Source organism: Aotus nancymaae, unplaced genomic scaffold (genome assembly GCF_030222135.1).
Source record: "Aotus nancymaae isolate 86718 unplaced genomic scaffold, 86718_ANA_hifiasm-v0.15.2.pri h1tg000006l, whole genome shotgun sequence".
NCBI lineage: Eukaryota > Metazoa > Chordata > Mammalia > Primates > Aotidae > Aotus > Aotus nancymaae.
In genome coordinates this window covers 5,034,437-5,061,159 of record NW_026988417.1, presented here as the reverse complement: position 1 = coordinate 5,061,159, position 26,723 = coordinate 5,034,437, and the positions used below count along the sequence as shown (strand labels likewise).

Sequence of the window (26,723 nt, the reverse complement as noted above, 5' to 3'; positions counted from 1 at the left end):
GGCGGCACTGTGCTTTTCAGCTGTGATACTGACTCTCTGGTGGTGTGGACCACCCTGAGAAAGATGCCAGCCTCAGTTTACCTGCCTGTGCAGTGGGCATTTCAGGGGAAACTTTTAGGGGTGTTGTGGAGACTGACATCTCTACGGTCTGAGCCTCTCCGTCTCTCACTGTCTTACCTTATTCACTCTGTATTTTCTCTTTTCAAACTACTGAGCTTTGTGTCCTAATGTCTCACTTCCTGACTGAAAGTGTCTTATCACAAAAATGAACAGTATGGATCATAGGCCTCCGTGCACACTGAACCCACGGAAAGCAGTTTCTACAGACCCTGGTCCTCAAGCCAGTCTCAGAAGGGAGACCCTGAGTCAAGGGCGGGTCCCTGAGTTTCCCCACATGCCACGTGGGGTTCTGGACCTGCCAGCTCTGAGGCCCAGGGACCGAAGGCCACTTAGAGGGAGCGGGCTGTGGGTGCTGACGCTCTCCACCCACATGCAGCCCAGTCCGGCAGAGCAAGGCTCCCCCGCCACTCTCGGGGACAGAGGCTGACAAGGAGGTAAGCAGTGCCCCTGCCAGGCACCTGCCATAGGACCAGGTGGCTGCTCTGGTAACACAAACCTAGCAGCCCTGCTGAACCCGGAGAGTCACGCGGCATGCCAGCAGCCACATGGTGAGCAAGGCGCAGGCAGGGCTTGGCCCAGCGCCGTCCACTCAGACCCTGGAAGGCTTGCACCTGAGATTCTGCTTCCCCAAGTGACACAGAGTGCCACACAATACAGGACAGGGCCGCCGTGCCCACAGATGGGAGAGTGGGAGCATCGTGGGTAAAGCCAGTTCAGAGCGGGACTGACTCTCGGTCGGCTGAACTCGCCCTCCCCCAAGGTGTCCCCGCCCGACACTCCCGGAGCCTTGGACGGGTGGTTTCAGAACGATACTTATGGAATATGTTAGCAACCCCTGCCCCAGCCAGAGACCCACAGGGTCCCCACTCCGTGTACCTCGCATGCCCCAGCTGGCATCCGGGTCTGCTCCACAGAGGGCCAGATTGGCATTCTGGAAGAGAAAGAGAGGTTGGGCGGCAAGAGGCAGGCGGCACGAGGGCATGAGGGTAGGCGGGGCCAGGAGATGTTGCCTCGTGGAGGCTGCGGTCCTTGCACTGCCTGGGGAGTAGGGTGTCCTCAGCACAGCAGTGGGGCGTAGGTGACAGAGGACGGCGATGGTGGCTTGGGAAGGGGAGAGTCTAGGATGCTGTGCCTGCGGGACTGGCCAGCTTTCTTGCTCGCAGGATGCCCAACGCCTGGGTGCCCTCCAGGGACCCTGCCTGTGTGGACAGCTCCGACCCTGTTTGAAAGCTCTCCCAGGTGCTGGGTTCCCCTCTCTGCAGCTGGCACGGACCACAGCGGGGGCTCAGCACCATTTCTTTGTGCACGCTGTGTGACACATGGTGCCCTGCAGTTCCCTGTTGGTGATGTGTCCCCTCCACACGGTGGGCTCCTGAGCACAGCTCCTAGCACTTGCTATCCCAGGTGCTCGGGGAACCCCAGGGTTCATCTGGGGCCCTCTGTTCCCTGCAAGACAGCCAAGGGGGAAGACTGGCGACCGTCTCTGGCACTGTGCACGATCTCGTGGAACTACACGGACGCACGCGGCTGTGTGTGCAAGTCCAAGTCCATCCACCCCAAATGCTCCTGAACCAGAGGAGTCCCCACCTCCCCAGAAACTGGTACTCACAGCAGCTCTATGTGTGACTGTCTCAAAGATGAAAAGAGCCCTGTGTCTGTAAGGCCCCTGGCGTGTCACCTGGCATGTCGTAAGCACCCATACAGGGTGGCCGTGCCTCTGACAGTGACTCCCAAATGGTGACTTTCTGAGGGGGATGGGCCTGAGAGCTCCTGCCCTGTCTCAGGGACCCATGGCATTCATCCACAAACTGCCGTTTTGCTGCACTGCGACCATTAGTGTCTGGAACTCCTTCTGTCCACCTGGAAGCATCATCATGTCCTGCAAACCTCTATAGGGGGCTCCCTACCTGTAAAGCAGGCATCGAGCCCCGCAGGGGTCGGTCAGTCCTGCCCCTGCCCACCTGCTGCCCCTCGCTGGCACCTGGGGTTTGCATCATGAGCCCTAAGCCACGCTCTGTTGCGGCTGTGCCTTGGCTGTCCGCGGTGGACAGAGCCTGTGGAAGAAAATGTCTTATTCATGCTCCGTTCCCCAGCAACTGGAATGGGGTCTGAAACAGGGTCAGGGCTCCTGGCCAGTGCTGCTGAAATTGGGTACGGGGATGACATTTCAACGGGGAGAGTTCAGCAGACAAAGGAGAGATGGTCTGCTCAGCCCAGCGGATCTGTTACAGGAGAAAGTGTTTTCAACGCGAGCCTTGCAGCAGGTCGTCAGTGAGGAGCTGGTTACAGCCCATAGAGTACAAGAGCAGGAAGACCCCGGAGAGCACTGAGTCCAACGCGCTTCATCTGAAACAGGAAAACCGAGGCTCCGAGGGAAGCGGGACCTTCTGCCTGTCACAGAGCTGGAGGCAGAGGGCTGGGGTCAAGCCACGAGGCGGGTAAGCACCCAGGCAGAGGACTGGAACCTGTCTCCATTTACATTTTTGCTATTTTGTTTAATGCAAATTTTTTTGCATTAATTGGGATTTCTAAAAATATTGCATTAAAGTCTGACTTATCCTGACGGCATTTTTTCATTAGCGCCTTGCTCCCTCACCCTCGTCCTGGGCCTGGTCCCACTTCACAAAATAATTCTTCCCTTTAAGAGTATTCACAAATAATTTCTATCTTCTTTGGACAGAGGCTCACTTTGTCATCCAGGCTGGAGTTTAATGGTGGGATCTTGACTCACTGTAACCTCCACCTCCCAGGTTTAAGTGATTCTCCTGCCTCATCCTCCTGAGTAGCTGGGATTACAGGCGCCCGCCACCATGCCTGGCTAATTTTTGTATTTTAAGTAGAGATGGGGTTTCACCATGTTGGCCAAGCTGGTCTCGAACTCATGACCTCAGGTGATTCGCCTGCCTTGGCCTCCCAAAGTTCTGGGATTACACTGTGCCCAGCCACACAAATAATAAATTTTTAATTTTAAGAGACAGAGTCTGGCTCTGTCGCCCAGACTAGAGTGCAGTGGCACGATCTCAGCTCACTGCAACCTCCGCTTCCTGGGCAATTCTCCCACCTCAGCCTTCTGAGTATGTGGGACAACAGGCACGCGCCACCACACTTGGCCAATTTTCGTATTTTTTGATAGAGATGGAGTCTCCCTTTGTTGCCCTGGGTGGTCTCAAACCCCTGGTTTCAAGCTCTCTGCCACCTAAGCCTCCCAACGCACTGGGATGACAGATGTGAGCCACCATGTCCACTCAAGAACAATTTTTTGATACATTTTCTTTGTCCCATACTAGCACCCCAGGTGCACCTGTTCTGGTCAGGGACCTCTAGTATAAAGCAAGGTAACCGGCCAGGGCCTTGCCTTTGCCCGCCTGGCCTGTCTGATGTGAAAGAGAAACGCTGCCCCCTAGTGCCCGCTGCCCTGCATTACGGGCTTGCAAAACTCCAGGGCACCACCTTCACCTTGGCCGTTTGGAAACTCACTCCCTAGCAGCAAAACCAGCTTCCCTGGTTTTCCAGGCTCTGAGACAAGGTGGAGACGCTAGGAAAGAGATGAGGCATCTTATAGGTGGAGGAGCGGGAACACTGGATAGGTCTAGAGCAGGGAAAGCGGGGTCTCCGTCTGGTCTTCCAAGTGCAAAGGGGATGGGATGTCCAAGGCCTCACAGGTGCCGGGGGTCTTGAGTTACTGCCTTTATGTGTGGACCAGCAGGAGAGCTAAGTGGCCAGAGGGCACCACGAAGGCAGCGCCATCAGACACATTCCTGGCTGACTCCCCTACGCCACTCAGTGGAGGCACCAGGGATTTTTAAAGCAACAAATGATTTAGCTGTTCCATTTGTTTAGTACTTATTTTAATTTTATTTTTGAACCAGTCTTGCTCTCGCCCAGGCTGGAGTGCAGTGGTGTGATCTTGGCTCACTGCAACCTCTGTCTCCTGGGTTCAAGTGATTCTCCTGCCTCAGCCTCCTGAGTAGCTGGGATTACAGGCATCTGCCACCATACTCGGTTAATTTTTGTATTTTTAGTAGAGATGGGGTTGCACCATGTTGGCCAGGCTGGTCTCGAACTCCTGACCTCAAGTGATCTGCCCACCTCAGCCTCCCAAAGTGCTGGGATTACAGGCGTGAGCCACCGCGCCCGGCTTGTTTAGCACTTCTTATGTGCCTGTGGATCTACAGATACATTCTCCAACCTTTGCTGCAACTCCAGGAGGGGGCATTATCATCATTTTACACATGAGCCTTAGCGAGATTAAGCAACTTGCCTGAGATCATACAACAAATACATAGGACCATAAATATTTGAGCCCATGTGTTTTATTTTCCAAAAATTATACTGAAATTACTGATAGGAATTGAGATTATGGGCATTTGCCACTGGCCAGCCTTCTTTTCCTGCTAAAGCTCACAATGGAATGTGCCACTTTACTCAGCAGCTAGTGACATGGAAGCAAGATAGAGCAGAGATTGCTTTTTAGATAATTACTCATGTGGGAACCATGCTATGGAGCTTATAAAAAATGTCACAACCATAATGCTACTTGTCCTCAAAATAACCTCAAGAGGTAAGGATAATTTTTTAAAGATTAGAAAACAGGGACTCAGAAAATGTAAGTAACTTGCCCAAAGACAAAGCTGGGATTTGAACTCAGGGCTGTCTGACACTAACACGTGTGTTCTTTCCAGCATTACAGTTTGGAAATACCAAACTTCTTTAATTTATTACTGCTTGTCTTGTAGTCACTGCATAAACATTTTAATAAATATTTTCTGAACATGTGAAAATCTGATTCAAGAGATATATTTTTCATATACCTATTAGACTGTTTGCTATTTGTACTATTTAACTTTTCTATGTACTTTTAAATTAATTTTTTGTTCACTAGACACATTTGTCTTTTTATTATTTCTTTTTTGAGACAGATTCTTGCTCTGTTGCCCCAGGCTGGAGTGCGGCATAACCACCTCAGCTCATTGCAACCTCTTCCTCCTGGGTTCAAGCAATTCTTGATTCTTGTGCACAAGTAGCTGAAATATTAGGCATGTGCAACCATGCCTGGCTAATTTTTGTATTTTTAGCAGAGATGGGGTTTCACCATGTTGGCCAGGCTAGTCTCAAACTCCTGAAGTGCTGGGGTTACAGGCATGAGCCACCTTGCCCAGCCCCATTTGTTTTATCTCAAAAGAGTCATATTCAAACCACCCACCATACTCGTATTTAATCAAGGTGTCTGGCATTGCCATGTTGCTTGGTGCATTTAAGTTGATGAATGCTGTAACTGCTTCATTAAATTATGCTTTTATCATGAATTCGTGTTCCCCTTTTATACTATTAATTCCTTTCAGCCTTAACTTTCACCTTGATATTAGCATTGCCACTCTCATTGCCTTTTGTGATTTTACTATCTTTCTTATCCTTTTGCTTATCCTTTAAAAATAGTTTTTAAATTGTGCCTCGTATGATAGCATATCTGATTTTAAAAATTCAATCTGACAGTTTCTTTTTAATAGGACAGCTCAGTCTCCTCACATTCGGCATCATGATCATGCTTTTTCAGAATGGGACTTCTTCCAGCGAGCTACCACAAGGACCTGTTGCTGCCCGTGGTCACGCTCTGAATGACAGACAGGCGGTACATACCAGATCATTACTGCCTCATCCACAGAGAGAGGGGCAGCGGGCCTCTGTTGCTCTATTCGCTTCATGGGTAGGTTTTAATCTACTATGGGTCAGGCACTGTGGCAGGTTTGGCTATTAGGACATTTTAATGACCTCTGGGACATACTGTGCTTTAGGTCACTGGGCCCTTGTGACAAATCCTTCTGGAAGAAACCCAGGAAAGCCTTTGCCTCCCATGACGAACTAATTTCCCTTCTTCCACCAGACAGTGAGGACTGCAGCGTTGGCCATAATTGCCTCCACGCCTCAGCCACCAGGAAGCTTAGAGGTAAGATTTGACAGCTTTTCTCATGTAATATATGTATTTTTTGAGATGGAGTCTCACTCTGTTGCCCAGGCTGGAGTTCAGTGGCGTGATCTCAGCTTACTGCAACCTCCACCTCCCAGGTTCAAGCAATTCTCCTGCCTCAGCCTCCCAAGTAGCTGGGATTATAGGTGCCTGTTACCACACCTGGCTAATTTTAATATTTTTAGTAGAGATGGGGAGGCAGGCTGGTCCGGAACTCCTGACCTCACGTGATCCGCCCTCCTCGGCCTCCCAAAGTGCTGGGGTTACAGGCGTGAGCCACTGCGCCCGCCTCTCACGTCATAAACTTTTGTTTGTTTTTGATGTGATTTTCTCCTGTAGCTTCCTCCCCTCCTTAGTGACTGGTGTTAATGAGATTTTGGTCTCACTGCATCTGCGCTCGAGGCCACCCAGAATCCTTTCTGTAAGTAAAGGCAAACCAAGAAACTACCTAGGAAATGACTTAGGAACACTGTAGGGCATCAGCAATGAGGCACAGACACGCACTCACAGGGAGCCTCCAGGGGAAGGGCATGAGTCCAGGTGCTGAGCAGGCCACCTGCAGAAGGCTGCTCACGTGAAAGATCAAGTATCTGGCCTTCTCACTGAGAAACAGGCATAAAACCACACAAAGGTCTTAGGAAGAATGAAAAAATAGAAAGAACATTAGCAGGGAAAAGACAATCCCAAAGCAAAGTCGTTAATAACATTCGCCAGTCTCCCCCACAAGTAATGTGAAACGCTAAGGGTCGCCACATGATGCATTCTGTGTGTCAGCTCTCCGAGCGTATGCAGAGAGCACACGGGCCAGCGCTCTCCTTTCCACCCCTTAGTCTGCAGGAGAAACATATTCACAGAAGGGTTAGTGCTTAATTCTATAATGCTCGAGGTTCTGCTCTCAATAATTCTAGGAGAGGGAGTGAAGACCGTCCCTGCCAGAATGTGTGGATCGGCTGTTCTCAAACTCTTTCAGGCAATGCGGCATTTGGAGACCATGACCTTCTCTGCAGATGCTGAGAGGCATCAATTCGCATCATTTTAGCACGTGAGCCTAGAGAAGAATCTTCCCAGAGGACGCACAGCCCAGGCGCCAATGATGCAAGACTACAAACGCAGGGCGTGCTGTTCTCTGGCTTTTCTTCCGTATATGGAGGAAAGTCTCCAGGACCTCACTCGGGTGGAGGAAAGTCTCCAGGACCTCACTCGGGTGGAGGAAAGTCTCCAGGACCTCACCCGGGTGGAGGAAAGTCTCCAGGACCTCACCCGGGTGGAGGAAAGTCTCCAGGACCTCACTCGGGTGGAGGAAAGTCTCCAGGACCTCACTCGGGTGGAGGAAAGTCTCCAGGACCTCACTCGGGTGGAGGAAAGTCTCCAGGACCTCACTCGGGTGGAGGAAAGTCTCCAGGACCTCACCCGGGTGGAGGAAAGTCTCCAGGACCTCACCCGGGTGGAGGAAAGTCTCCAGGACCTCACTCGGGTGGAGGAAAGTCTCCAGGACCTCACTCGGGTGGAGAAAAGTCTCCAGGACCTCACTCGGGTGGAGGAAAGTCTCCAGGACCTCACTCGGGTGGAGGAAAGTCTCCAGGACCTCACTCGGGTGGAGGAAAGTCTCCAGGACCTCACCCGGGTGGAGGAAAGTCTCCAGGACCTCACTCGGGTGGAGGAAAGTCTCCAGGACCTCACTCGGGTGGAGGAAAGTCTCCAGGACCTCACTCGGGTGGAGGAACACCCGGCTTGGTCTGGACTGTGAACACTGCACTCACCAGCCCCAGGGTCAGAAAACGGCTGTTCCAAGCAAGAAGAGAACATCTAGACAGTTTTCCCATGCCCACAGGACCCCTCACACTGAGCTCAGGGATTTGCCCATCTTGGTGGGGTAGGAGTCCTGTGGATACTGGTCCAGCTCTCTTATCTCCCCTGCTTTCCATGTGGAAGATGAACAGAGGAGAATTCCTTTGAAGAAAATTCAAAGAAGCATGCCACATGCATGGTCCCCAATTTGGCCCATTCCAGAACAGGAAGAGCAGGTCGTGGGTGGGGGTGGGGTTTGCTAGAATCAAACCATGCAGAGGGGCCTGGGCTGGGGGAGATCCAGGGAGGCTGGGCGTTGGATGAAAACACAGCAGCGGGTCTGACAGAGCCTGAAGGACAGCAGAGGACACATGCCGGCCCCAGAGGACACCCACGGCTTCTGGAGATGGTGTCCTGTGGCCTCGACCCCGGTGAGAGAACCTGGCTGGGGGATGCCATCCTGGGGTCACACACAGCTCAGGCTGCTCCGGTACAACAAAGATGGGGGTCAGCTTTTTAGTGGCCTCTGTTGAGAGGTGAATTGCCTTTGTGTATGGAAGAATTTCCAGACTAGGGTGAGGCTGCCTTGGTCAATGGGGAGACCCCTGGGCTGCCTCTGTGTGTGTGTGTGTGTGTGTGTGTGTGTGTGTGTGTGTGTCAGGGGGTCTGGGACCAGCAAGCCTGCCCCACCCTAGGGATCCTCACTGGGGACCTGGTGACGTTGTGGGCAGAGGAACAAACATGAGCAACCCTTCCTAAGGCATTCACTGCCCTGGGGCACCAGGCCTGGCCCCTCTGCAAGGCAGCCAGCCCCCAGATTGTCTGGAATCATATTCAGATGCCCCAAGAGTCAGAAAACTCAGGGCAGGGGACGGCACCAGCCTTCAGCTCAGGGCAGGGGACGGCACCAGCCTTCAGCTCAGGGCAGGGGATGGCACCAGCCTTCAGCTCAGGGCAGGGGATGGCACCAGCCTTCAGCTGGGGGCAGCCAAAGTGCCTGACTGTGAGATTATCCAATCTCTGTGCAGTCTCAAGTAACAGCTAAGGATTACTTGGGGTAATCACGGTAATGTTAATAGCAGTGAAGGCCAGGGCATCCCAGACAAGGAGGTGGACACTTGGCTCACACTGGCTCACCAAATGCAACAGCCCTTGAATGTTATCAGGCTCTGTGTCACAGGAGGAGGAGGAGGTTGAGGAGGGGCTTCTTAGAGCTGGGCCTCATCACTCTGGGTGGCCCTCATCTCCCCTGGGGCCAGGGCAGGGAGAGGGGGTGGGGAGGGTGTTGCCCAGGTCTGGTTCAGTCCTAGTAGGGAAAAAGCGGTGGTGGCAGCAGCAGCCCCTGGGCGGGGCATCAGGCAGAGGCAGGTGGGCGCAGGGTCCCCGGGGCCTCTCCTCCTGCTGCATGGTCAAGAAGCTGTGGGAAGCGTGCTCAGACTCACAGTGATCGTTAGTAGCCCGTGGCCAGGGAGGGGTCAATACCTACCCGGTGGTCCAAGCCATTGTTTCCGTGTCCTGGGAGAGGGTCAGATTTGGAATAGGGGAATCCTGAAACAGACACAGCACAGCTTTGTCACGCGCGCAGACTCGGTGCAGCAAGGGGGGTGCAGCCCTGGGGGGCTTCCCACCGGGGTGGGCAAGGCTGAGCAAGTGACACAGGGAAGACCCCCTGAGGACCATGCCCTGCCTCAGTGGTGACCTTCTGTCCCCAGGGCACTGACCCAGGAGGAGCTGCGGAGGGGTCATGTCCCAAGCTTGCCCATGACACCAGAAACATCACAGACCCCCAGCCCAGCTGGTTCCTGTGTTCAGGGACAGGCTCGGGCCTGGGCATCACCTGGCACCTGGGCCAAGCCCCTCACTTTACAGATAGGACTTGGGCAGAGTCAGGAAGGGGCGCAGTCTCTGGACCCCTGGAGGAACAGCAGGGCTGTGCCATCCTGTGCCAGAGGCGGTAAATGGAGGCCCACCACAAGCACATGGGGGCTGGAGGGAATTTTATTTCAGTAAACTTCTTGGCTGGACATGTTGGTTCATGCCTGAAACCTAGAGCTTTGGGAGGCCAAGGTGGGAAAATCACCTGAGGCCAGGAGTTCAAGACCAGCCTGGGCAACACAGCAAGAGCACTCCACAAAAAGCAATTAGCCGGGTGGGGTGAGGCATGCCTGTGGTCCCAGCTATTTGGAAGGCTGAGGTGGGAGGATCCCCTGAGCTCAGGAGTTCAAGGCTGCAGTGAGCTATGCTCACACCACTGCACTCTAGCCTGGGAGACAGAGTGAGAGCCTGTCTCTAAAATAAAATAAATAAATAAATAAAATCCTGGCTTGCTTGCAATTGGGGGATTTCATATTAAAATCCAAATTTCTAGCTTCTCATAAAATAATAAAGGGCTGGTCTGAGACAATGAACTCTCGATTCCCTGTGGGGCAGGCTCGCCAGGGCTGTCAGGAGGGGCCAGCCTTTCCCAGCCCCCACCCAGCTCCCTCCATCACTCATGTCCCTGGCTGGCCCTGGGTGGGCCTGGGAGTTTTCTGGGACTTTGAGACCTCCCAGTTAACCTCTTCAATTCCATGTGATGGGAGAGGCAGGAGGAAGTGAGCGCCTGCCTGTCTCAGAGGTGGTGTGGTTACATTCTGGAAAAGACAGGCCAGAGCCTGGACCCTGGAGGGCAGGGCCCTCCACACTCAGGGAAGCATCCTTGAAAGACCCGTCCTGGGTCCCTAAACTGTCTGTCCTTCCACTAGGCCGTGGGGCCTTAAAGAGCGTGGGCCACACCTGTCTCATCTCGGGGTGTCTGCCCTAGTACTGGGTCCCAGGGGCGCAGGCCAGCCAGGCACAGGACCGGATGCCCACACTCACTCCTGGGAGCTGGCAGGCTGCCCATGAGGCCTCTGAGTGGAAGGTGGGTCACATCCTTCAGTGCTCACAAGGACACGTGTCTATAGCAAGGACCGTGCCTCCAGGGGCAAGGCAGGTTCTGTGCACAGAACTGCCCGCCCACCCACTCCAGGGACCTCGCTTCTGAGCAAAGGATACTTCTCCAGGGGCCTTTCATTTGGGGGTTCCTCACAGACTCAATGAGGACAAAGAAATTCCATGAAGGTCACATGCGGACACAGAGAGACCTGTGGGAGGAGCCTCAGCTGGGGACTTGTTTGCCATGGGGTAGCCAGTGGAAAGGTTCTATATGTGGGTCAGAAAGGCCTTTTAAACATCAAGACCAAGGTCCTCAAACTTCTCTTAGCAGAAGGACTCCCCTGACACGAGAGCTCTTACGTGAACCCCAACATGCAAAATAGACAAATGAGGAGCTGGGAAGACAGAGGTGGGGAGAGGGGTGGGGGCAGACCTTGGGGCTATTCCTCCCCCTCCCAGCCCCTCCAACACACACCCAGGTGAATGGCCTAGCCAGCTGTTCTCATGTCACAGAAGGGAACTGGGGGCCCAGAGACATGCAGGAACCTGCCTGAGGTCACCCAGCTGGGTAGTGGCAGCCCTGGGACGCCGGACGAGGCCTCCTGCCTTGCAATCCTGGGTTCCTCCAGCAGACACCTGCTGCCGCCTTTATGCCCAGAGTCAGGCACGCTCTGGGGTCCCGAGGGCCCTTCCAGCTGCAGCAGGAGCGCCTTATCAGCAACGGTGCTAGAGCGGTGGCTCTCAAATTGGCATCCCCAGCTAGCAGTCCCAACCTTGCCAGGGAACTTGTCAGAAATACAAATTATTGGGCATCACCCCAGACCTCCGTGTCAGAATTCTGGGGCTGGGGTCCAGGGATCTGTGTTTTTACAAGGCTTCCAGGCCATCCTGATGTACACTGCCCTACGGCCTCGAGAACAGAGAACACCCTCGAGGGGTGTCCTGCACCCCTCTTAAGCCCGAGGGCCTTCACCTGCCTGTCCCTGGAGTCACCTGGACAGTGTGCGAGCTTCCCAGTGCCCAGGCTGCCACCGACGGGTCTCTCCTTTTTTTTTTTTGAGATGGAATCTTGCTCTGTCGCCAGGCGGGAGTGCAGTGGCGTGAACTCAGCTCACTGCAACCTCCAACTCCTGGTTCAAGCAATTCTCCTGCTTCAGGCTCCCAAGTAGCTGGGACTATAGGCAGGTGCCACCATGCCCAGCTAATTTTTATATTTTTAGTAGAGACGGAGTTACACCATGTTGGTCAGGATGGTCTTGAACTCCTGACCTCATGATCTGCCCAGCTTGGCCTCCCAAAACGCTGAGATTACAGGAGTGAGCCGCCGTGCCCGGCCTTGACTTTTAACCGCTTCACATGCAGGCTAGAAACCTTGCTTCCACGAAGGCCATCTTACCCTCCCCACCTGGAAACTACAATTGTCTCAGGTATGTCTTGTATTTCCTTTGAGCACTCATAGCAGACGGTGCTAGAAATTTTGCTTCAACCATCAAATGTGATTTAACAATGTGATTCTTTCCCAGAAGAGGGCTGTCTATTATACTCCATCCCCGCTTTTACCTGTTCCAATGATCTTTCCTTTCTGAAGTTCCAAGCCTTCTCTTACCATTTCCTTTCTGTTAGGATAAGATTCCTTAAGGGTAGGTCTGCAGGATATTTCACTGAACCTAGGATTCACACGGACAGTTCTGTTCTTTCAGCGCATGGAAGACGCCAGGGCGCTTCCTGCTGGCCCCCGTGGTTTGTGATGGGAAATCTGCTATCACTGGAATTGGTGCTTCCCCTCTTGTTTTTTCTCTCTGGTTACTTTCAATATTTTTTTTCTTTCTGCTTAATTTTCAGAAATCTAATTATGATGTTTCTTGGTGAGATTTTTGGGGTTTATCCTCTTGGGGACTCCCTTGGTTTCTGGAACTTGTAGGTTTATGTCTTTCTTTTGCCAAAATTGTTGGGTTTTCAGCCATTATTTCTTTGAATACTTCTGCAAACCCATTTTCCTTCTCCTCTCTTTCTAGGAATCAAATGAAACAAACATTGCCCCACAGGTCCCTGAGGCTCTGCTCTTTTTTTCTCTGTGTCTCTTTTTTGTTCATATTGGATAATTTCTGTTCTATCTTCAAGTTCATGGATTCTCTCCTCTGTCATACTTGGGTTTTCTGTGATTGAACCCACAGTGAATTTTTAATTTTGGTTATTTTTTCAGTTCTATAATTTCCATTTGTTATAGCTTATATTTCTTTGGTGAGACTTTCTTTTCAGTTTCAAAAGTATTTGTAATCGCGTGTTCCAGACTCCAGCCAGGGTCACCTGTAATTACGTGTTCTAGACTCCAGCCGGGGTCACCTGTAATCACATGTTCTAGACTCCAGCCGGGGTCACCTGTAATCACATGTTCTAGACGCCAGCCAGGGTCACCTGTAATTACGTGTTCTAGACTCCAGCTGGGGTCACCTGTAATCACATGTTCTAGACTCCAGCCGGGGTCACCTGCTGCTGCTGGGTGGGAGATGTGGGGTGGCTGTGTTTTTCCTCGAGTCCTCAGGCCCCCTCACCAGCCACTGTTTCTAAACTATTCGTAATTGCTTGTTGAAGCATTTTGTAATGACAGATGCCTTAAAATCTTTGTCAGACAATTCCACCATCAGTTCTTCCCAGGGTTAGTATCTGCTGGCTGTCACTCACCTCATTTCTCTCCAGGGTTCTTCGTGTCATGGGTAATTTGCAGTATTTGTGCATTTTGGATATTATGTTCGGAGACTGATCTTGTGAAGTGATAAATCCTCTGTCTGAGCGGGCCGTCGTCCTGTTTAGGTTTAGCGTGTATGGCCTGGTCTTTTGGAGGCTATGGTTCCAATGACAATTTGCTTTTCAGAATGCTTGTTGAAGTGCTATTCTGCTCTGCTAAATTCACCTGGAGCTGCCGGTCCGCCCACCTGACCCCTGCCAATGCTGCCCGTGGGGATGAAGTGCCCTTCTTGGGTTGTCCTGTGTCACTGGGTTGGGGGTGGGAGATGCCTGCCGTGGGTGGAGACCGTTTCCCTGGGGTCACTCTCGCTGCTGGCCACCTACCCATCTGCTAGTGTGGCTGGGGGAGGAAAACATCTGCCTCATCACCTTGTCCCACTGCGTGGGAGGCTGGGAGTTGGCAGGCCTGGGTTACCTCCTGCCGCTGGGTGGGGGTGCGAGTGGAGATGCGGGCTGTCGTCCCCCTCAGGTCCGGAGGCTGCCTCGCCAGGCCACTTTGCTGTTCCCATCTTTAGAGTTCTCCTGTGACCAACCATCTGCTGTATCATTTCCAGATCCGTTTAGCTGTACTTAGTGGAGAAGAGCAGGAAGAGAGGAGGTGACACCATCTCACCCCTGGGCTGCTGTCTGGAGCCCTGAAGCTGGTCTGTCTCAGGGTGGAGCAGCAATCTGTAGATTTTAAAGGTCCCAGGGATCCTGTGCACAGCCAGTGCTGAGAATCACTGGTTCAAAAAGCCCCTTTACATAGTCAGAGATTTCACACGACTCTCACCAGCCTACACACTAAACATGAACCCATTTGACAGATGAGGAAGCTCAGACCTAATGATATCGAGTGGATCTGTTCAAGGTCAGTTACTAACTGGAGAGGCTGGAATGAGGCCAGCCTAACCAGGCTCCCTGTCACCTCCTCTCTGTGAAGATTGCCATCACCACTTTGCCCTCAGCATCCCTCCAGGCCTGCTCTTGGGCCCCTGAGCCTGTTCGCTTCCAGGCTGGCTCATCAGAGGTGAAAGTCACTGCTGGATATTCAAGGCTGGGCACGTTGGGCAGAGGACTATGGCTCACACAGCATACGGGTCTGCTTTGTGGACACCTGACCCGTGAGCCACTCGCCTGGGCAGCCCCATCTGCTCCCTGGTGCATGGGCAGGAGGCTTGGAGGTCACGCGGCCCTCCAGTTTCAGTTTCAGTTCTATAACCTCCATTTGTTATAGCTTATATTTCTTTGGTGAGACTTTCTTTTCAGTTTCAAAAGTATTTGTAATCGCGTGTTCTAGACTCCAGCCGGGGTCACCTGTAATCGCATGTTCTAGACCCCAGCCGGGGTCACCTGTAATCGCGTGTTCTAGACTCCAGCCGGGGTCACCTGTAATCGCGTGTTCTAGACTCCAGCCGGGGTCACCTGTAATCGTGTGTTCTAGACTCCAGCCGGGGTCACCTGTTGCTGTTGGGTGGGAGATGTGGGGTGGCTGTGTTTTTCCTCGAGTCCTCAGGCCCCCTCACCAGCCACTGTTTCTAAACTATTTGTAATTGCTTGTTGAAGCATTTTGTAATGACGGATGCCTCAACATCCTTGTCAGACAATTCCACCATCAGTTCTTCCCAGGGTTAGTATCTGCTGGCTGTCACTCACCTCATTGCTCTCCAGGGTTCTTGGTGTCATGGGTAATTTGCAGTATTTGTGCATTTTGGATATTATGTTCGGAGACTGATCTTGTGAAGTGTTAAATCCTCTGTCTGAGTGGGCTGTCGTCCTGTTTAGGTTTAGCGTGTATGGCCTGGTCTTTTGGAGGCTATGGTTCCCAAGTTTCGGGTCCCCTCTCCGAGCCTTGGTGTATCCATCTGAGGAAGGGGAGCATCCATCATTCCTAAGCAGCAGTGAACGTGAGGCCCCTCGGCTGGTCTGAGCTGCAGACTTCAGAAACAAGTGAGACAGGCCCGAGATGGCCACGGAGGCCTTGCTGTGGCCCGGCTTGTGGAATTGAGGTGCTGAGCCTCAACAGCCCTCGTGGTCAGGCTGCAGGACCCCCGTGTGCCCACGTGCAAGCTCCTCACCCCCATGTGCTCCCTGGCAGGACTGGACCATATCTGTTCTTATAGATGAGGGAACTTCAAATTCAGAGACGTTTCTCTTGTGCCCAAGGTCACACAGCAAGTGACAGGCTGGGAATCATGGGTGGACCAGCACCCTCAGGCAGCTTCTCTGGAGACCCCTCACATGCTCTCCTGGACACTTCTGCAGCTTTGTATTCAGGGTGGCCACCTTCATGTCCCCCACCTCACAGAACAAATACTGGGTCCCTAGAGGGAAGGTTGCTGGTCAGGAAGCTGTCCCTGGAGCCTTTGGGAAGACGTGGCCAACCATAAGCAAGGCCGCTGCCTGGGAACGGGAGGCACGGGAACCTCACGCTGCTCCGAGGCACTAAGAGTCCACGGGGAGAAAAGCACACAGGTGACAGGTCAGTGCCCCAGGCCTGGACTGGGGAGGGGAGGCAGAGCCTCCAGCATGGGGTGGGGCTCTCCAGAGCCCAGGCAGCGTTGGAGGGGGACAGAGGAGGCCCTGGGGCTGTGGCCGTGAGACAACATGAGCTCCCAGAGGGACACAGGGGGCCCCGGGGCCTGTGCTGCTACCTGCAGGACTAGGAGGCCACACCCTACCCAGTCCCTGGGCGTGGGTGAGCCCGCTGGGCGCGGGGAGGCATGGGGATTCCAGCTGAAAGCTAGCCTCCAGCCAACTCAACAGGGGCAGCTGCTCCCTGGGGCTCTGGAGCCCAGCATGCTTGGCCTGGGCCACTGTCTCCGGGGTGGGGTATACCTCCAGCTGCAGCATCTTCTCCTGGGCCAGGGACCTCTCCCTGACCTCTGGAGCTCCCTCTGCTTTCTCTGGGGGCTCAGAGAGCACCCTGCCCACCCAGCAGGAGGCCAGGCCTTCCAGAAAGGCCATCACTGTGGTCCCGGCTGGCCACTCCTCCCTAATATCCTCTGCATGGAGGGACCCTCCAGCCACCTGCTGGACACCAAGGTGCCCACGCCTAAGTCCCCAGTCCTCCTTGGGCTGTCCCTGCCTGGCTTTTCCCCAGGATCAGCCCTGCTGGCTGCCCCTGTCCCCGCTTCCCCAGCACACTCCCTCTCCTGCCCTCCTCCCTCCTGGGTGCTCCTCCCCACTTCCTTCATGGAGCCTCCTGCCCTGTGACTGCACCTTCCCACCTGCTCCCCTGTCAGCACACGTATGTGCAGGCTTTTTCTCCCTTTTTCTCTCTCCTCCCAGCATTTTGCTGAGATGAGGAGATGGGAGGATGCTGACAAGGAGCAGGCTTGGAGCCAGGCAGGAGATTTGGGTCTCAGACCCTCTTGAGAAATGAACGCAAACTCAGGACGCAGCTGTGTGCTCACAGTCGGAGTGGCCGGGGCTACCAACTCCCATGGTTCCAGTCCCATCTGGGAGCCTCCAGCCTGGCCTTCTCCTCTGAGTTCCATTTGCTCCCTGGCAGCCCTGCCTGGATGTCTCAGGCAATCCAAGCCAACGTGAAGACACCCACCTGTTCCCACCCCATCTCTGAGTAAAGGCGCCTCTGCCAGCCTGCGCCAGAACCACCCAGCGTCTTCCTCGATTCTGTCACCCCTGCACCCTGTGGTTCCTGAGCTGCTCCCACGCGGGCCCTGCTGGTGAGATCCTTCCAGAGCCCCCGGCTGCTTTTGTGCATGCCACACTTCCTCTCGCCCTGGCTGAGCAGCCTCTGGTCCACCGTCTGTGCAGCTGCCTTCTGATACTTTAAACATGTAAAACGTAACCTCACTCCCGTGTCGTCCCAACTCCCCCTCCCTGGCACTGCACTCCAGACCTTTCCTGACTGGACCTTGGCCTGATTCCGCCAGCTTCTGGTGCATCCCACTCCGCCACCCTCGATGCCTCGGTTTCCCAAGGCCACCCTGCTCCTGCCCGGCTTTGCTGCTTAAACCCTGAGTCAGGCCAGGCCTGGGTCCTCCCAAGGGTGCACAAACATGGCCCTCACTGTTCTTCCAACCTATGGCCCGGCCTCCACCCTCGGGGAGGTGAAATGCCATCCCCCATATACTGACCCTATTCAAGGCTACACCCGCTTCAAGCTGTGCCAGGCACCGTCTCTCTGCCCTGACTACTTACTGCATGTGACAGTGCAGCCTGTCCCCAGCCCTCCCTGTCCCTCTCAGCACAGGGCACTGATATGACCCACTCTCGGCACAGGGCACCGATATGACCCCCTCTCGGCGCAGGGCACCGATATGACTCCCTCTCGGCGCAGGGCACTGATATGACTCCCTCTCAGCGCAGGGCACCGATATACCCACTCTCGGCGCAGGGCACTGATATGACTCACTCTCGGATATGACCCACTCTCGGCGCAGGGCACCAATATAACCCACTCTCGGCGCAGGGCACCGATATAACTCCCTCTCAGCGAAGGGCACTGATATGACCCACTCTCGGCGCAGGGCACTGATATAACTCACTCTCAGCTTGTTCCTACGTCTCCCCGCCCCACTAGAGTGTTGGTTCCCCAGACAGGGAACTTTGTCTGTTTTGGCCTCTGCTCTGTTCCCGGCACCCAGGACAGCGCCGGAACACGGCAAGCACTCACGAAATACAGACAGATGCATCTTGGCTCACCACAGGCTCAACCCATAAACCTAGTAAGATAAAAAGACCCTAAGTCGAAAACGCATTGAATGCACCTAACCTAGTGAACATCACGGCTTAGCCAGCCTGCTTTAAATATGCTCGGAAACCGGCGTTAGCCTTTGGCCAGGCAGAGTCATCTCACGCACAGCCTGGTGCATCACAAGGGGCTGACCGGCTCTTTCATTCGCTGAATGCTGTACTGAGGGTGAGAAGCAGTGGGTGTGTGGGTCCTGCAGATATGCTTTCTACCCAGTGTACATGGCTTTCACGCCAGCGTAAAGTCACACAGTCCCAGGTCAGAAGTTGGCGATCGCCTGCATCTGCTGACTGGCAGCTCCCACCCACCGTCTCTGGGCTGCTATGCTCTTCTTCCAGTTCTTTTTTATTTTATTATTATTTTTTGAGACAGAGTCTCGCTCTGTCACCCAGGCTAGAGTGCAATGGCGCAATCTTGGCTCACTGTAACCTGTGCCTCCCGCGTTCAAGCAATTCTCCTGCCTCAGCCTCTCAAGTAGCTGGGATTACAAGCAACCTCTACCACGTCTGCCTAATTTTTTGTATTTAGTAGAGACAGGGTTTCACCATGTTGGTCAGGCTGGTCTCGAACTACTGACCTCAGGTGACCCACCCGCCTAGGCCTCCCAAAGTGCCGGGATTATAGGCGTGAGCCACCGCGCCTGGCCCTCTTCTTCCAGTTCTGATGTTTGAGGATTCCACCCCAGGGGGGTCTCACATCTCTAAGCCTGAGCCACGCGCCCTGCCCGTCCAACCAGATACTCTCAGGAGATTGACAGGTAGCACATCAGGGAGTCTCTTCCTTCAACCATGGACTAAGGAATGTGAGAAGAACCTTTCTGCCCCACCTTGCAACTCCAGAGGAGTAAAAGGGGAAAGGAGGAAGGCCACCTCTGTCCCGGCCCCCACCTACCGCCTTCCTTTCTGCTGGCAGGAACAGGAAAGCTGCAGCAGAGACGCTGCCTCCTACCCCTCCGTCCCAGCAGGCTCCGAGACCAGGCAGAGGGGAGACAAGCAGACATGGGGCTCCACCTGGTCCCACAGCCAGGCGGCACACAGAAGGGGACAGAAAATGCCAAAGCCCCAGTAGGTTGGGGGTGAAGCGCCCTTCCCTCACCCCCTGTCCAACCTGGCCAAGCCACCCTTGGCTCCCACGCTCCCACTGCTCACACAGGCCTCATGTGCTGGCATTTGAGGAAAGGGACTTATTCCCTGTAGAAGTGCTGGGTCCTTTCCAGGGGCCACGGAGTCCTCTGGGCTGTGCCTCGAGCTGCCCATGGGGTTTGTATTATGCTGACATGCCTCTGACCTCCAAGGGTGGGATGTGGAAGACCTCAAAAGAGAGGATGGGGCCTCAAGAGGTTAGGAATGTGCAACCCCAAGCAGCAGCAGGCCGGGCTTGCCAGGGAGGGGAGGACGTGGGACCCCCTTGTGTTCCTCCCCAGGGCAGCGAGCCTCGTCCAATAATGCTTCTTGTAACAAAAAATCCATAGCCTCCCTTCCTGTACAGAAATCAGGTTCACTGATAACATAAACTACTCTGCATGTAGTCCAGATAAAGCCCTATGTGTAATATAAAAAGGAACAGAAAAATAGTCTATAATAATATAGAGATTTCAATATGACACCCTCTTTGGAGGGATGGTGGTGCCTGCTGGGAACTAATGGTGTGGGGATGGCTCCCTGGCTTGTCACCTGTAGAGTCCTCTGGCTTCCCTGCTGGGGAACAGCAACTGGGCCATGCTCACCACTGCCTCTCCACTGCCTAGCACCAAGTCCAGCACATAGCAGGTGCTCAGTAAGCATTTGGTGGAGGGATGGATGAACGACTGAATGATGGATTCAGTCCCGGGTGAGATGTGCAGATGGTGGTGTGGTGACACGAGTTTGTGACCCAGCCCTTGTGAGGCCGCAGCGGCACCCGGCGGGCAGGTGGCGGCGGATGCGCGTGCACACTCTGTCGGCGTCTCTGCCTCTCCCAGCTCCCTGCACGCTTTTCCCGGAGCTGCTCTCAGTCCCCCCTCGGCGCCCCGCTCAGCGTCTGGCACAGAGTGGGTGCTCAATAAATACCCGTTGAATGTAACGCATTTCAATTCAACAGACATTTATTGAGTGCCCACTGTGTTGAGTGTCACAATCCTACCTTCCTTGGGCACCAAGGATGGGCGTCCCGAGGCACGGGCGGCCGGCCTTGCTGTGTGCAAATGCTCTGTTCACCGAACATTGTATGCAAATGGAACTGGTGCGCATGGACTCAGGTCTGGGGCTACTTGGTGAGAATCAAAAGAACCCCGAGAGGAAAGAGTGGCTAGCTCTCCATCTCCGTGTGCTCCCCTTCCCGCCTGGATTCCTCAGGAGGCCGCAGACGGCAAGGCTCACCTGATCCAGGCACAGCTGGCAGCCTGGGTCCTCACTGCCATTTCCATGCAAATCGGGAAACAAGGCAATGCCATTGAGATGGAAATAAAGGCATAATCAGAATGGTTAGACACAGCGGGTTTCCTGCTCAGAGGACTTGACGTCAAAACACCAGGAGAAAGCGCAGGAAGGACAGCAGCACAGCCACATCCTCGTAAGCAGGCATGGCAAGGGGAAGACACACATGTCTTTGCTGGAGCACAATCCCCCCGGGGAGTTTGTGAGTTCAGCACGGGCCATAGGAGTCCTGCAGACCCAGCATGCCAGGATGGAGGCAGCTGCGTCCTGCATGGGTCTGCACAGGCAGCCTGGAAGGAGAACGTGACGGCGAGGGGCAGGGCTGACACAGGCCCTGGCCGCTGAGTGACCAGCCCACCCACACACCTGCCATGGCTTCCAGGCCTCGAAGGGCCTGCTCCCTGCCAGGCTTGTGAGCTCCTGGAGCAACTCCAGGGCACCTATGTTCCGGCATTTTTAAACGAGGAAGCGGTGTATGAGGTGAAGGCCACATGTGCAGGTCACACAGCCTTTCAGGGGCCCGGGGGGTCCGGGGGGCCTGGGGGGCAGCCCGGCTCTAGCCTGGCTTCTCCCACACAGCACCCCTTCTCCCTCAGTCCTGAGCCACAGGCAGGCCACAAACATCAGTGGGAATTCTGGGCACAGTAGTTGGCCTCCCCGAAGAGTCTGAGGGGAGGTCATCAAATTGGGGAGGTCATGAGTGTGGCCCCAGCCTTGCAGAGTCCTGCCGGACACCTGGATGGGAAGGAAGGACTGAACGCTGAATGATGCCACCTTGAGATCCCCAAACACTGATTTCCTGGTTCCCAGGGCCAGGGCCAATGCCTTAATGCCAGGACACTGAGCAAGGTGGGGAGGGTGCTGGGGAAGCTACTGAGCTGGTGTAAGAGGAGCTCCCCTTACAAACACAACCGCATCAGGACGCGTGAGTGCAGGGCAGAGGGGCCACGAGCCAGGCCAATGTTCCCTGGCCTGCAGGCAAGCTCTGTACCAGCTAGGGGCAGGGATTCCTGGGACTCAAGAGAGAGGGAGTCCGGGGGACTGGCAGGCAGCTGCCCATGGGGGCACAAGCAGGCATACGTGGACCAGCCCTGGAGCCCCCCTGCCCTGCCTGCAGATGAAATGGGCAATTCCTCCGGAAGGAACAGGCTGCCATCTGGGGTGAGCCCCTCTCTCTCTGGGGGATTTTTTTGGGTGGCTTTCCTATGGCGACATCAGCCTTGTGCCCAGCCTCTGGGATACTGATATTTACAAAGCTACACCCCAGGTGGGGACAGAGGCCCGAGGGGTACACAGACACCTGCTTACAGAGATCATACACAAGCAACGCCCCTTGCTTTGTTTAAAGTTATTCTTTAACGTATCACAGTCTCCAAGCTTCTGCATCATTGAAACACTTTTAACTTAAGTTGTTAAGTAAAATGGTTTACAGTTTCCAGGCATGAAGATGACAATGAGGATGAGAAGCAGTTTCCGTTTACTGAGCACCTACTATGGCTGGCTGAGTACCATACATGTACCCAGTTCCACCTGGCCCCTGTCACACGGCTGGTCAGTGGTGAGCTCGAATTTGAACTTGGGTCTGCCTCACTGCAAAGCCAGGTCTTTCTTCTGCTCTCACACCTCCTGGCCCCTGCTTCCAAGCTAAGCCCAAACCTTGCCCACAGAAAACTGCCCCCCGCCCAGCTGAGACCGTTCTGGGAGGCGCTGAGTGAATCTGGCTGCACTTGCTACTGGTTCTCATCTATGAGTTACAGCAGCTGGAAGCAAACAGCATTATCTGGAGTTTTCTGTACATTTGAAAATCACTCCCGATTCAGTCTTCATAACACCCCTAGGGTCAGGCAGATGCCATCCCTGTCTCCCTGTGAGGCCTGAGGCCGTGCCTTGTTCAGGATGAATCACAGGGGACAGGGACGGTGCTCTGTCACCAACTCCAAGTCTGCACTCATCAGCCGGACCATGTCCATGTCTGCTCTGGAGGGAATAGGCCCCAACTTCCACCCGTCAGCCTGGATGTCCTTCTCCTGAGCAGCCCAGGAGCAGATCTGGCTTTCTGCATTCTCGAAGGCGCTGGAGAGCCATGAGGGGACATGCAGGTGCGACCCCTGCTAGCACACTGGCTTGGGGACGGCCAAGTCGGCAAACTGCAAGAGCCCCGTTTTCCATCCGGTCGGCGCTTAGATTTGCTGGCTTGCTCTTATGCTTTTTAACAGGCAAGGCTTAGATTTGGGGGGACTGCTCTGAGTTACGGGGCCCCTTTGCTGCAAGGCCTTTTGTGCACATCACGGCTCCTTCTTCAAAAGAACCACTCACGTGCGTGAAAGCTGTCCCCTGGTGTCCGGTGGAGAGGGTCTCTGTCGGGCCCGCTGCTGTGGGACAAGGACTGGCTGTCGAGGTCTGGAGAGTTGGTCCTCGTGTCTGCCTCCCCCTTGAGCATCAACCAGCTGCTCTTCTGCTGAAGGAAAAAACAAGTCCTGTGGATTTCGAGGTCATCTGCAGTGGTGCAAACATCTCACTGGACCTATCTTGCAGCTTCTTTTTTGAGACGGAGTTTCGCTCTTGTTGCCCAGGCTAGAGTGCAGTGGTGTGATCTCTGCAACCTCCACCTCCCGGGTTCAAGTGATTCTCCTGCCTCAGGCTTCCGAGTAGCTGGGACTACAGGCGCATGCCACCACGCCAGCCTAATTTTTATATTTTTAGTAGAGACAGAGTTTCACCATGTTGGCCAGGATGATCTTGATCTCTTGACCTCGTGATCTGCCCACACTGGCCTCCCAAAGTGCTGGGATTACAGGCGTGAGCCACCGCGCCTGGCCAGCTTCCTTGCTTTTAACCTATGAGCTGACCCCACTGTAAGAAAACTGGATACGAGAGAAACGTGGCTTTCAATAAAAATCTCGCTGCTGAGTGAGACCTATCCAGACGCTATACAGGTACACAGAGCATCTGGGGGAAAGGGAGCTGCCCCATCTTATGGACACAGCCATCCAGGCTCTGGGAGGCCAGGGACCCGCAGGGATCCGCATGGGAAGAACGAGAGAGGCTGCCAAGTCCAGCCTTGGGCTCTTCCCACACACAGCCCTGCTTTCCAGCGCTAGCACAGGTGAAGGGAGACAGGGAGGCTCAAAGCAGCCCAAGCGCCACGCCCAGCCCACAGCCTGCATTTGTAATGAGCATGTTGCTGGAACACGGAGATGCCCATTCATGTCTCGGCTCTGGCTGCGCTCACAGAGTTCGGTGGCTGCATTGGAGATGGTGCAGCCCACAAAGCCGGAAGTATTTACTCTCTGGCCCTTTATGAAAAACACCTGCTGAACCTGTTCTAGACGAGTGGATGCCCCAGGGATACACTCTGGTTTATTCCCTTTCATGGCACACATCTCTTGAGTCACAGAACCATAACCAAGTCACACAGGCACATAACCAGGACCTTGGTAGAGGATGTGTGCGTCCTAATTGCAGGAAGGAAACTGATGGAAGGGCCTTGCAGGGCCCCTAGGGAACAGAATGTAAGAGAAAGATTCTGAAGTTCCCATTGGAGAAGCCCCCACAAAACCGCCTTCTTTCTGAGCAAGGCTGTTCTGAGCCAGCTCTGCTCCCTGGCATTACCTTCCTGTTATCCTGGTCGAAGCTTCCATCTTCTCCATCGGATCGCCTCGCAGCTGGAAGGGAAAGATCAATTTGTAAATGCAACACACCATTTATTGTGGGTTTCCACATCACAATTTCCCAAGTTAAAGTTATGCTCAAAAATGAAAAATCAATCAAAGAGAAGGTCAGTCGTATGAGTGCCCTTCAAGGGGCAAGGAACAGGGTGAGCTGGACGAGGCCCCCGGAGGACCTGCCCAGGGAGCAACAGCAGCAGGGGTGTGAAGTGAGGCCTAATTTCAGTTCCAGCCAAACATCCACACAGAGCAGAGTCACGTTTGCAGATGCAGCCACGTGGCCTTCGATTTTGCTTTGCTTTGTTTTTCGAGACGGAGCCCCACTCTGTTGTCACCCAGGCTGGAGTGCAGTGGTGCAATCTCAGCTCACTGCGACGTCCGCCTCCCGGGTTCAAGCGATTCTCTTGCCTCAGCTACCCAGGGAAGCTGGGATTACAGGTGTGCGCCACCATGCCTGGCTAAGTTTTGTATTTCTGGTAGAGACAGGGTTTTGCCATGTTGACCAGGCTGGTCTTGAACTCTTGACCAAGTTTTCAAGTAATCCACGTGCCTCAGCCTCCCAAAGTGCCAGGATTACAGGCTTGAGGCACCGTGCCCGGCCCACTTGGCCTTTTGAGAACATGCATTTTAAAAACCTCCCACCTAACACAAAGTCTCAGTCGTGGACGTCAACGTGTCTGACCTGGGCGAGGGGCTCTGCATACGCCAATGCCTACCCCACCCACTCCCCGAGGAAGGGGCTTCACACCGTTTCACAGATCGAGACTGAGGCTCAGGGACATGGTATGCCTCACACAAGGTCACGGATGAATGGGCACCAGAGGCCGACATGAGCCAGGCCTTCTGAGTCCGAAGTCCTTCCCTGTCTGCCCCACCTGGCTAACTGCTGCTGGCAAACTGCAAAATGGTGACGAGTTCTGCTACTGGAAGATGTCCACGAAGAGCCATCAGGAAATGACAAAATTATAAAACGCACCCAGAAATGGACTCGACGAACTAGAACAAGCAAAAGTCCATTTCGCAACAGTCCCTTTACCAAGGATACTATCTGGAGCTGAGTAATGAAGCATCTGGATTTTCCATTCACCTTTTTTTTGGGGAGGTTGTCACCCAGCTGGGCTGACATCTCCAGCCAAGAACGAGCAAATAAATCACACAAGGCCATGCTGACATTTCTCGGCATCCAATTTAGTATGTAAAGCCCCACACCTTCTGCATCCCGTACAGAAACCCTGACCCCATGCACTGAACAATTACGCAAAAACCCGTCTTGGTCCCCAGCCCACCACGAAGACCCAGGCCTCAGGAAGGACACGCCGAGGTGGGCTTCTTACCTGCAGCGGGCGGCAGGCTCAGGCCCGTCTGTCTTTTGGCGTACCCTGCCTCCTGCACCACCAAGGACAAGACTGATACCAGGCCAGAGAGCTTGGAAATTTGGGATTGGGCTACAGGACCTTGACAAGATAAGGCCAAAATTGAAGACTGAGCAGTTCCGTTCCGAATACACTGACATCTCGTTACTCTCAATGGCTACCTGTTTCTCCTTCTTCCAGGAGAGACACTGATTTTCAGCGTGAAAATACAAAGCCCTGCTCTCCCCACTCACAGAGGCAAATTGACGCCCAGCCTGCTCAAGAAGCGCTTAACGGAGAGGCAGAGGGGGCGGGGAGCTCTGGAGGACGCATGCCCACAGCTGGACTCTCCTGTTGCCCAGACAACGGCCGTCGCCCGGCAGCGGAGCCCTTGAGTGTGCGGCCATGCATCAGTCATGACTCGTGGCAGCTGCCCAGCAAGTCCCAGGGACAAGGCAGGCCAGGGGCCACTTGGAGCTCTAAGAGCATAGCCATCGTCCAAGCCAGAGAAGCCCCTGGGGCTGAGTTGGCTGGCAAAAGTAAGTGAACCATTTCCTGAAAAGCCAGGAGGCTGGGAAGTGGATCACCACACTTGGAGTAATCTGCACGTGCGTGGATAAGTAAGTCGCTCCAGCTGAAGGGCCCTTGGGGACATGAAATCCCAGCCCTTGGAATTGAGGCCTGGGGGCCCAGAGGCCACCCTGGCTTCAAGGACTTCTCGTGGCCATGGAAGACAGCTGACCAGACACATTCTGGCTGGAGAGCCATCTCAGGTCTCAAGAACAGCCCCTGCCATCTGAGAGAGGGATATTCTGCCAAGATTTAGCAATTTTCCTCTGCAAACATTGCCAGCTCCTCCAGATTAGCATAGTTTAACCAGATTTGTACCAAGGACTTTTTGAAAACCAGTTTGCAAGCCCACAAAGCAGAAGACCAAGTCTCTCAAGAACTAGGAGCCTGGGTAGGAAAAGACAGGAAACTGGCACTTTGGATCACTGGTGGCTTGCTCCTGTAACAGCTCTGAGCCTCAGTTTCCTCATCTGTAAAATGGGCAAA

General features: G+C 54.2%; 1 protein-coding gene across 9 annotated transcripts in view; it reads right to left on the bottom strand.

The window, feature by feature from the left end:
• ABLIM2 (actin binding LIM protein family member 2) overlaps positions 1-26,723 on the bottom strand; it is a 144,371-nt gene that overhangs the window by 18,206 nt on the left and 99,442 nt on the right. For 3 of the 9 annotated variants that reach the window (XM_064365527.1, XM_064365531.1, XM_064365515.1), the window contains 5 exons: positions 25,650-25,769; positions 24,260-24,312; positions 22,964-23,105; positions 9,360-9,421; positions 997-1,051 (listed from right to left, as the gene is read on the bottom strand). In XM_064365527.1, coding sequence (XP_064221597.1) covers positions 997-1,051; positions 9,360-9,421; positions 22,964-23,105; positions 24,260-24,312; positions 25,650-25,769 — 432 coding nt within the window. Of the gene's footprint in view, positions 1-996; positions 1,052-9,359; positions 9,422-22,946; positions 23,106-24,259; positions 24,313-25,649; positions 25,770-26,723 lie in introns of those variants that run through there. The other 6 variants (XM_064365538.1, XM_064365532.1, XM_064365522.1 and 3 more) reach the window with 5 other exon arrangements.